The sequence below is a fragment of the Limulus polyphemus genome, unplaced genomic scaffold, assembly GCF_000517525.1.
Source record: "Limulus polyphemus unplaced genomic scaffold, Limulus_polyphemus-2.1.2 Scaffold134, whole genome shotgun sequence".
Classification (NCBI taxonomy): domain Eukaryota; kingdom Metazoa; phylum Arthropoda; class Merostomata; order Xiphosura; family Limulidae; genus Limulus; species Limulus polyphemus.
The window spans coordinates 460,076-472,507 of NW_013665744.1; the positions used below are offsets into that span (position 1 = coordinate 460,076).

General features: G+C 32.3%; 1 protein-coding gene across 2 annotated transcripts in view; it reads right to left on the reverse strand.

The window, feature by feature from the left end:
- LOC106473790 (acetylcholine receptor subunit alpha-like 1) overlaps window positions 1–12,432 on the reverse strand; it is a 34,604-nt gene that overhangs the window by 14,508 nt on the left and 7,664 nt on the right. The window contains exons 2-3 of one of the 2 annotated variants that reach the window (XM_022403222.1): window positions 5,482–5,526; window positions 3,163–3,272 (exon numbers count right to left, since the gene is read on the reverse strand). In XM_022403222.1, coding sequence (XP_022258930.1) covers window positions 3,163–3,272; window positions 5,482–5,526 — 155 coding nt within the window. The remainder of the gene's footprint in view (window positions 1–3,162; window positions 3,273–5,481; window positions 5,527–12,432) is intronic. The other variant, XM_022403225.1, reaches the window with a different exon arrangement.

Below are 12,432 nucleotides of genomic sequence, written 5' to 3' on the forward strand. Positions count from 1 at the left end.
TCCTCTAGTCTTACACTGCTAAATTAGGGACGGCTAGTGCAGATAGCCCTCGTGTAGCTTTGCGCAAAATTCAAAACAAACAAACAAACATTTATGATAAAAATCTTATGGTGCATATATCTAGTGTTTCAAAGAAACATTTTTGTCTCTCACTTTCCAGCCCAACTGACGAGTCTGGTTTCGGACGAAAGGTTTCTTAAACTGTGACTTGTGGGAGACAAAAATAAATCTAAAACGCTGTTTTTTAACAACCTTTGATTTTGAATTACGAGAAACCTGGAGAAAACATCTGCAGTTTACGTGATTTTTATCATAAATGTCAGGCGTACTGGTAAATAAATTTATTCTTATACAATAATAATGACAATAAAGATCAACACAATAAAGTAATGAAATACTCTAGAGCAAAGTTAATTTTTTTCGAATGTAAATAACTTTAATTGCAAACGCTACTAAATTTATATTATTTATGAAAATAGATCATTTGATACCAGTGTCAATTAAAATGAAACGCCAACCGAGTCAATATTTAAAAACTGTGTCTATATGCGCGTTTTAATCGCCAGGCTGTTTTTACGCTCCAAGTGAAAAGGAGAGAACTATTGATAGATTGAAATTAGATTGAGTCTCGTTCGCAATAACTGTCACATAGAAACTTTTGATAACCTGAAGTTTATCGAACTTGTAATGCGCCGCCATCTACTGGCCAATATAAGAAATTTGTTTAGGTGAAACCGGTTTAGACCATTATGTCAACGTAGTAAACAAAATATATTATAGCGAGAAATTTTTGTTGACTTTCAAAATTTGTATTGCATACTGGAGGGATTTAAACATTTTGATAAAATATTCTACTATCAAACAGCTGTGTATATTAACCCTGCTGAAGCCGCAAAGGCGAAACGATGGTTGAAATAATATATTCTTTTATATTTATCTGGACGGTAAAGGTCGTTTTTTCTAAATTTTTATCAAAATATTATAGCTAGAATGTAGGGTGAGGTTATGGCACGAACGAGTGTGATCTGTAAGAGCTAAAAAAACCTAACACAGGAAAATAAAACGTGCCTTTTGTTTTTCACAAACAAATACTTTCAGTGTTATCTATTTCAGTTGCAAGTCATTAGACGAAACATATTTGTGCATCTTTCAAACACTATTTAGTATACGCTTTTTTTTCTCAGTAGTGCAATAAGAACCTAAGCATTTTACCAATTAAAGGTTTGTTTGTTTGAATTTATGCACAAAGCTACACAATGGGCTATCTGTGAAACCCGGTTTCTAGCGTTGTAACTCCGCAGGCATACCGCTGTGCCACTGGGGGGCCCCAAGTAAAAGGTGGTGCACTAGATATTTAGCAAATAAGTTCATTAAACAAATACAACACAAAGGTAAAATAGTAAGTAAATATAACGGATAGAAGATAGATGGGTAGATGGTACGTAGTTTGAAAACATTATATTATGAAACCTTTTGTTAATGCATATTGCTCATAATCAGGTGATTTAAACTTGTGCATGTATGTGTATATAATCACCCACTATAGACATATGTATACTATAGAACCAATTATTCATTTACTATACGGATATAATTGTATGTTCTAATTCTGTATGTTATTCAACTTGTTGAAAAGCATCTCACAATTGCAGTGTAATTAGTTTACGTACGCTTATTGTTTCAGGGAAGCTGTCAATATAATTTCAATTCGTTGCACAACAACAATTGATACACTTCAATAACTGGTACGAATGTCATTAATGCTAATGTTTATGTTTTGTTTTAGTCGTTACCTTGCTAATGGTAGGCTTGTATATTTGGAAACGTTGTCAAGGGCATTAAGTTTGAAAATGTTAAAACGCATAACAAACTTTTATTACAAATATTCAAACATTTGAACTATACTTTTGAAAATATCTTAACTAATATGTGATTAAGGTTGTTAATGCACATATAAAAAAATTAAGTGCACCTCTTTAAAACATTAAACCCACATACACGTGGTTGATTTAATATAGGAAGCATTATCAAGTAATTATAGCATTACTATTACTACTGATTAAAAGTTTTAAGAGAATTGACAAAGTTCATCAGAATATTATTGTACTATACGTGACACGTCAATTCATTGAAAATTGTCAGCTCGAACTGCGTGTTGTGTAGAATTGTTAAAGATAACGCATAAGAAGCAGTTCATGGAAAGCAAAAACTACTACAAACAAAAACAAGAAATCTTAAGTACACGTCTAAAATTAGTTTATTATTGGAATATACGTAAACATTTATATATACATATCTACGGTACTAATTTACTTTTTTTATAAATTGGAAACATTGATTATAGGATATTCCATGCTTTAAATCGTTATGATCAACTAGTTGAACATACTCTAAAAATAATTCAGATATATTTATTTCATTTACAAGTCAGTAAATACCCCCTTGTAGCTACGTCTGACGGTTTATAATGCTAAAAATGTATTGTGTAGCTTTGTGCTTAGCAACAAACGAACAAGCACAAGTTAATAATTGCGTCTATAATTTAATAAAACATTTTTCTGTTATTTAAGCCGAGCGTACACCATTTGACCACTAGAAACTCCAGTTTAAACTCACAAAATCGTACTTGAAAAACGTTTTAAAGACATACGATGTCTTAGAGTATTTAGAACCTTCTACTTTCTGTGTTAAGTAACATTTCACATTTCTTACAGAATGAACTTAGAATTATATAATTCGACTTACTTATTCTATGTGTTTTAGCAATTATATTTTATAGCCAATCTTTATATCAATTATAACTTGCCGATTATGTTTTTCAAACCAATACTTAAAAAAAAGGTGACTAGTATTATTTACACTAACTCATGTCTCTAACAGTAGGTCTCAGTAGGTCAGCTGTAAGATTACAGACTTGCATAATGCTAAAATCCTAGGTTTAATTTCCGTTTTCGGACAGAGTGCAGATAGCCAATTGTGTAGTTTTGCGTTGAAACAAACTCTAATAGTGGGTTTACTTGGCATACCTTAGTAATTATTATTTAACACTTGCATTCAAAGACGAACCCAAAACAAACAATAGATCGTTCCAATCGATTTAAAATTTTTATATGCATAAAAAAATAAACATATGTGCTTACTGGAAAAATCAATACAACTTACTTGTTATAAAGAACAATATCGGGAAGCCATATCTGCTCTGAAGGAACGTGGAGCTTTGAAACCCCGCCGTATTCTTCTGGATCCCACCTTAACTTGTAATCGTTCCATTCCTGAAGTTATCAAGAAGATCATAATGCTTACATTCAATCACATAGTTATTATCCAAAATTACTAACTGAATACATTAACCACCAATCAGAGCATCTAATTACAATATGTGCACGTGGAACCTCGAAAATATATATAATCCAAAACACGCCAAAGTAGCAGAATATTCCGTGACAAAATAAGGTGCAATGTAGCAACATAAAAAAAGGATAAACTGCGGAAAATAACTTATATTTCAATTCTTTTTATAACGAATTTATTATTATAAATTTATTTTAATATCAACGTTTGTTTAGATTAAGTTTATATTTTAAAACATGCATAGCTTATAGTGTTAAATATGTATTGCGAAACTCCCGCCTATTCTCCAAAGTTTTAGAAGATTCTCGAGAGTAAAAATCAACAATATATGTATATACGTAATCGCTTAAATATAGTTCAGTATTGTTACGTAAATTTCTAGAGCGCCTTCACACGGCAATAGATATAACCAACGCGACGCGCCAAATGAGAGTATCTATTGTCAGTTCGTTATAGTCAAGGTGCAATAAACTTCGGAAGCTATAACTGTGATTGTTATAACGCTCACCAATCGGAAAACTTCAGATACTTGACCAGATACCTTTACAAAGTTCGAACGTTATAAATCGTTTAACTTCAGTGGATTCTCATCGGACATTAGTATTTTTACGAAAACATTATTTAACGTCATGGGTGAAACTCGACCTGTAACCGGCGTGTGATCAGCTAGAACTACAGGGCTAGCTAGCTCCCTGTTAAGTCAATTGTATCTACGTCAACTCGTAATCAACTCGCTCATCGTGAATCCTCGATAAGATATCAAGGAAGTTCCAAACTAGAAAGAAGACTATATTGTTTGTAAGTTTGTGAAACTTTTGTTTATAAATCATTGTTTGTAATAACTATTTGTAATAATTGTTATTGTGAATTGTATTGTTGTGTGTGTATATATTAAAACGTATTTGTGTTAAAAACAAAAACTGTGTATCAATCTTGTCGGCAAATATCATAAACTGACTATATATCGGCTTTTACTTCACTACTAAATCCAAAGTAAAATTTAATTACTAAATTTAAATTTATCAATTAACTCAATTTCAGACCATTTGAAATTCCAATACTTAACAGTTTTGCATTTAGATATTTTAACACTAATTACTGTTGTTTTCCTCTTATATTAACATTAAATAATTCACTGCATAAAGTGTAAAATAAATATATTATTATTATATAAATTCAGCCCAGCTCATTCACAGCATTATTAATCAGATGTAATTCCAACATGTAAGTACGAAACCTTAACACACGAATACGTTTCAGCTAATGTGTTGTCTTTTCATGCATATAAGTCTTGCACATTCTGAAGCAAACTACAAGATTTATTTATCAAAGAAGATATAAGAAACGATATAAAACTATCCCAGTAATATTAAAATTCATAGTCCAAATAAATGAAACAGGCAGATAAATAGACATCCGCCACTCTGGATGTATATATATATATATATATATATGAAACGCACGATGCCTTGGTAAAAATGTAGACAAAACCAATAAGGAGACGCTTAAATTTTTTGTTAGTATGTTTTTACTTTCTGAGTTATCTGAATCTGGTTGGTTGTTTTTAGGTTGTGTTTATTTAAGTCAACAAATACCCAAAACTACGTTGACAACTAATGTGCGTAAAAACTTCTCAAAAGAAGACATTTTTATTTTGGTATACAAGCCTTAAATCTAGTAAGATTTGTGTGATTATCAGTTATAGAAAAAGTATGTTAGAGTTAGTCCACAGTTCAAAAACTGAATGTTTTATTGTATGAAAATACTTGGGTCACAAAATTTTTGTTTGTTTGAAGTTATGCACAAAACTACACAATGGGCTATCTGTGCTCTGCCCATCACGGGTATCGAAACCCGGTTTCTAGCGTTGTAAGTCCGCAGACATACCGCTCTGCCACTGGGAGGCGGGTCACAATATATACATAACTTATTAAAACAAAGAAAAACTGAAATTTCTAACAACATTCTTCCTAATCTGTTTAAGTAAATAGTAAACATTCCTTCTCTATATTTTATATACATATTTACAATTTTTTACAATAAAGAATAGTATCGGAGGTAAACTTTTAAATACATTTCTAAAACCGGTACTTTTTAATCTAGTCAGTTCGTAATATTTTATTTACTTACCTGCTCCACCCATACATTGGTAGTCATGATTTGGTTTTTAAGATTCTAAAAAAAGAATGAAATAAAAATCAGATATTTATTGAAAAATAACATTAACTCTTTTACTTATAAATAAGCAGCTCTTCTAGGACTAGATTTATTTTTAGATAAACAGTAACAAACAAAATAGACACATATTTTGATATTTCAATACTATCTGATTCTTGAAATTGGTCAACTTTGCGAAGTTTGAATACACTATCTTTATGGAGATGCAAAACTCCAAACTCCCATTGCAGTTTTCTCAGAGAGGACTTACACGTGCCCATTGCAGTGATCTAGAAAGGAGATTTACATGCGCCAATTGGAGTGTTCTAGAAAGGGGATTTACGTGTGTCTATTGATGTGTTCTAGAAAAGGAACCTACATGTATCCATTGAAGTGTTCTAGAGAGAGTTTACATGTGTCCACTGAAGTGCTCTAGAGAGAGGACTTACATGTGTCCACTGAAGTGCTCTAGAGAGAGGACTTACATGTGTCCACTAAAGTGCTCTAGAGAGAGGACTTACATGTGTCCATTGCAATGTTCTAGAAAGGGGATTTAGATGTGCCAACTGGAGTATTCTAAAGAGGAGACTTACATGCATCCATTGCAATGCTCTAGAAAGGAGATTTACATGTGCCAATTGGAGTGTTCCAGAAAGGAGATTTACGTGTGCCTATTGATGTGTTCTGGAAAAGGAACCTACATGTATCCATTGAAGTGTTCTAGAGAGAGAGTTTACATGTGTCCACTGAAGTGCTCTAGAGAGAGGACTTGCATATGTTCACTGAAGTGCTCTAGAGAGAGGACTTGCATATGTTCACTGAAGTGCTCTAGAGAGAGGACTTACATGTGTCCACCAAAGTGCTCTAGAGAAAAGACTTACATGTGTCCACTAAAGTGCTCTAGAGAGAGAGAACTTACATGTGTCCATTGCAGCCAAAAAGTTTAAATCAGGCTTCCTCTATTATTAATAAAATTTGATTTAGAGTATTGGGTTTTAAAACCCTTGTCCACAGTTATCAGCTCATACCATTTTCAAATGTTTCTTTCAAAAGAAGGACGAGAAATATAATAACATTCATCCTCAAACCATTGTCAGGCATGTTTATAACGGTTTGTGTAGAAGAAAACAAACATACGTCAGGCATGTTTATAACGGTTTGTGTAGAAGAAAACAAACATACGTCAGGCATGTTTATAACGGTTTGTGTAGAAGAAAACAAACACACGTCAGGCATGACAAACCGTTCTAAATTTGTTTTCTTCTACCATGCCTGACGTATGACAAACCGTTCTAAATGTTTGTTTTCTTCTACACAAACCGTTATAAACATGCCTGACTTATGTTTGTTTTCTTCTACACAAACCGTTATAAACATGCCTGACGTATGTTTGTTTTCTTCTACACAAACCGCTCTAAACATGCCTGACGTGTTTGCTTTCTTCTACCGTCAGGCATGTTTAGAACGGTTTGTGTAGAAGAGAACAAACATAAGTCAAGCATGTTTAGAACGGTTTGTGTAGAAGAAAATAAACTTACGTCAGCCATGTTTAGAACGGTTTTTGTAGATGAAAACAAACATACACACTGTTTTATAACAGTACATAACGAAAGCCAGTTTCAAAATTAACAAGTTTTTGTTGCAGATGTGCTGAATACGTGTTTTCACTCTCTAGAATAAATAAATTTGTATTTTGTATTTTATAGCTGTCGTTTTTTAATCTTACAAATGTTTATGCCATTGAGATGGGTAACAAGTGGGCTTGGTCTTTCCAACTTAAAAGAAAAGGCTTAAATTTCGGGGTGTAAGTTGTACTCCATTGCAGCTTACATGTTTAACATGAAAAGTTAAAAGCGCTTTAACACTTAATATTGTTTATTATATTATTTTTATACACTATCAAGATTTGTCTTTAAGATATTTCTTCAGGTTATAGAATCTAGTTCGCACTCGAAACAACCAAGAAATAATCGTTGACTCTTTGGTATAAAAAGGAGATTAAATAGTGTAATGAGAATTAGCACAGAAATCACTTGAACCCTCGTATAAAAGTGCTTACAGAGCACAATGTAGCTTGTGGGTTTAACGAGTATCGTGATTTGCATTGTTCGAAATTTAATGAAACATTTTTCTTACTTTTCGAAATATTTGTTGTTTTTATTAGTGTTTAACTTTCGTACAGACTAATAATAAACATACCAGTGTGTAATTTACTGTATGCATCTATGTGAGGGGGATAGTTTTGAATGTTTCATTGGAAGAAAGTATAAAACTTCTTTTATGTCAGAACTGGTTCAAAACCCTTGTTCGACAAACTAAAGATAGAGGCTATATACTGATTATGTTTTATTCAACTCTATCTATTAGTGCAAATGAAATATCTAAACTCTATAGCACCACAGTAAAACTGTGTTCCCTGTCATTCAAAACAAATCTGTTAAATTAAACACCCCCAGGTACTCCTGTAGGATCGTCTTCACTGCCATTCAAACAAATCTGTTAAAGTAACTACGCCCAATATATCTCCTCTAAAACTGTATTCACCGCCATTCAAACAAACTATTGAATTAACTACGCCCAATATATCTCTCCTAAAACTATGTTTTCTGACATTAAAACATATCTGTTAAATTAACCATACCCCAAATACCCGCCCAAGGCTGTGTTCACTGCCATTCAAACAAAGCTATTTAGGTAACTACGCCCAATATATCTCCTATAAAACTATGTTCTCTGTCAATCAAAACGAATTCAGTAACTAAGTCCCATATACTCTTGTAACATTTTCTGTCCTTCGAACGTAGTTCCGAATCTACGTTCAACATAGACTTGTAATGTAAAACTGCGTTATCTGTTATTATGCTAATAATCCAACAACTATAATCCAATAAGCCACTATGTTATTCTAAAATTGATTCAGTAACTACACCTTACAGAAGAGTAAAGACTGTTTTATCCATTATTCTAGAGGTAGAATAGCAACACTAGAATAATGTAACTTACCATTATGAAAGTCACATTTCAGTAATAGTTATTGCTTGAAAAGCTTCGAACTGTTATCTAGTCAAGTTATGATATTAACATGCAATTCATGTGCACTCTGTAGGTCACAAGAGTATGTGTTTACGAATGTTGCATTAACCTTGACAAACGTTAAAGTGTAGGCTGGAAAAGGCATAGCTGGGCGGATAAAATTAGATTTTGTTAGTTGTCAAACCTTGTCTTTAAGATAAGCCATGATGTTAGAAGACTAATGATATGCTACAAGAAATGGAAAGGGTATTGCAACTCATCACTTTATCTCAACTAGATACAGGGTATGTACAACTTCTTACAAACCGCCAAACCATTGTTATGATGTTTTATAAAGAAATCGATTTTTTAATTTTAAAGATTAACTGTTTGTTTGTTTGTTTTTAATTATGCACAAAGCTACACAAGGGCTATCTGTGCTCTGCCCACCACGGGTATCGAAACCCGGTTTCTAGCGTTGTAAGTCCGCAGACATACCGCTGTGCCACAGGGGGGCAAGATTAACTGATATTGCATATAAACATATATATATATATATAATAACTTGCTTTAAAAAACTAGTAAATTGGTTTAACTAAATATAAACATAAACTTTTAGTATGATAATACAATCAGATTGAAGGAAATAGCGTAGAAAAGGTTTACGATCACCTTTATGGTATATATATGTATATATAGCACAAAACGTTATTAAAAAATATCACATAATTATTTGAATCGGAAGATATCTCGTATGTAAACTGAGTAATACATGTTTCTATACGATAAATGATTTTGTTTGTAATTCAGCACAATGTTACACAATGAGCTATCTGAGCTGTGCCCAACACGGGTATTAAAACCCGATTTCTAGTCTTCTAAGTCTACAGACATACTGCTGATCCACTGGTGTGTGTAGGGGGAGGGCACGATAAATGAACTGTTAAGTATGGAAAACATGCTGTTTTAACTACCCTATTAAACGTTTTGTTGAAAAAATGCCCCCCAGTGGCACAGCGGCATGTCTGTGGACTTACAATGCTTGACAGCCAATTGTGTGGCTTTGTGCTTAACTTCAAAAACAAACAATCTTAAAAACATTTACTTCTTTTATTAGATATTTACCCTGGAACACTCTTACCTTTTTCTTTTCTTACAAACAACTGTGTCTTAATTTCTTACTCTGCATTGCAAAGTTGCATATATAATATTTAGTGTTGTTGTAAATCTGGGAATGGTTCAATAAACTATGCCTTCCTGGTTTTTTCACATTGTAAATCTGTTTACGTTCATTCGTAAGCCTTTCTTCGTGTAAGTGTTAATTTACAATAGTTACCATTTAATCTGCCATTTTGATTTAGAAATGTCCCTCGCCTGAAGAAGATCTTATGGGTGAGTTTGAAAGCTTGTGTAATATAAATAAATATGTAATGTGGGATTTGACTAAAAGTATAATTTTAATGAACGTGGGTTAATATATATATTGATGCTTCCTAAATATCAACTAAAACTAGGGCGCAAAATCTTATTAGAAAATTCATGAGAACGGGCTTAAGTGCCTATAAATAAGTTTAATATATATATATTGTCTAAGAAAATCGACTGTAGTTCTCGTTAATCAAATTTAGGGGACAATGTAATACTCATTAACTTTACTATACTAAAGAAGCTTGAATTACAGTGCTTTGTATGCAGATCAGAACCATCTAATATTAGTGGAGTTGGCTTTCCTTTTCCTGCTTGAAAAAACAAGCATATAGTTCTCGTAAATCAAATTTAGGGGACAATGTAATACTCATTAACTTTATTATACTAAAGAAGCTTGAATTACAGTGCTTTGTATGCAGATCAGAACCATCTAATATTAGTGGAGTTGGCTTTCCTTTTCCTGCTTGAAAAAACAAGCATATAGTTGATTAAAGTCATTTCATTAATGACTTGAAAATGTGTGTTACAACAAAAGTAAGTTCTAAAACAACATGATTCTATAAACACAACCAAACAAGCTTTGTAAAAAGGTTTAAATGAGTCAACCCCTACATTAAGAAATTTACGAATGATATGTTTATTGCTTTAACCTTTACCCTTTTACGTTTATGGCTCTTTTCTTTATACGTAATGAGATTAGAGTAAAAAAAAAAAATCAGTGCTCCTGAAAGTCAATAAATGTAGTAAAGGATGTAAGCAAGATTTTTTTTATCATATTATTGCTTTCATATAGTTTCGGCTGAGCCTGGAAACATAAAAGCTAAATTTTTGATTGAAATTATTAAACTTATTCAAGGTTTGACAAATCAATTATTTAGCATTACTTTACAAAAACGCGAAACACGAACATGCATATTTAAATACAGAATTTCAGGTTAAACTTTATTTATTAAGTAATCAAGATATGGTAAAGTAGCTAGGAGATTTAAGTTTGCTCAAACGTATCAATACAATATATTTTTAATTAAAAAGTGTTATAGGTAATCAGAACATTACTCAGCATAATTAGGTCAATATGTTTCTCATCATTTATACTTGCAGAAATACCTATAAGTTTAATGATAATATTGATTATAAGTAATCAGAACAAGACTCAGCATAATTAGGTCAACATGTTTAATGATAATATTGATTATAAGTAATCAGAACAAGACTCAACATTATTGAATCAACATGTTTCTGACCACGTACCCCTGTAATAATTGCTATAAGCTAACTAATAATAATAATATTCGCTTTTATTTTAACCAAAGGAAGTACAATGAAAATTTCGATTCATTTATTTTGATTCCTGTTCATTAAATCAAGCTGTGTTCATTTATTAGTGGGTGTACAACAACCGTTTTGTTTATTTAAATCATCACACTATTAGAATAACATTTCAATACTTTCACAGTTTTTTGGATTATTTTTGTTTCTTTGTTTAGTGGTAAGCACAAAGCTGCACAATGGGCAATCTGTGCTGTGCGACTATCGAAACCAGGTTTTTAGCGTTATAAACCCTTAGACTTACCCCTGAGCCACCGAGAGAATATTGAATAACAATTTCATTTACTAAATTTTATTATCATGCTTACATCAGAAAACAACCTAATTACTTGATTTCCAGACGGCATTGTAATTAGAGACAGTCACGGGTATGTAAATCCCACAAAAACTAACGTGTGTACTATAACTTTTATAAAATTTAATTTCATTATTGATTCTGTGTTATGTATCCTGATAATACAATGTTTTGTACATTCATCTATATATATATATATGAACAACTTCCAACGCTTTTATTCTGCGTGTTCTTTTTCTTTTATCGAGCAGTTAGTTCTGCAGCAAAGAATGTTGCCGCCATTCGAGAAGCAAAAAAAAAAGAAAGAGAGAGAGAGAGAGACCGCTAACCAATCATACGCCATAGAACAGTTCTGGTATCTATAGAGAAGTATACCAGCTCTGTCCTTTTATTGTTAAAAATTTTCGTGAGTCGGTAAAAAGTAAACTTTTAATTCAGAGTAAAATACAAGAGAAGAAATGGTTGGCAATCATAACATTTATAATCTCCGTGCATTAATATATATTAACAGAATCCCAATTATTAAGAAAACTATACATAAGATGTGTCGATGCAGTAGTGATAGGAATGACAGATAGTTACTAAGGCGGCTCAATGAGTTCGGTGTTTGCTTTTAGGTAATCTTTAACAAGACGTTAACTATTATTTAAAGAATACCATATGGCCCGTCAAAAATGACGGGGGTAAGTACTACCACCCCACCCTATAGTATAATCTAACCTCACATTTCATAGCTAACTGAAATAGATAAATTTAGCGAAATCAAGCTTGACCAACAAAGAGGCAGAAAAGTGCAGTCGAGGCAGTCAAAGGTTGGTAAATTCCTTTGTAAGCCAATCAAAATTAAGATTATTCATGAA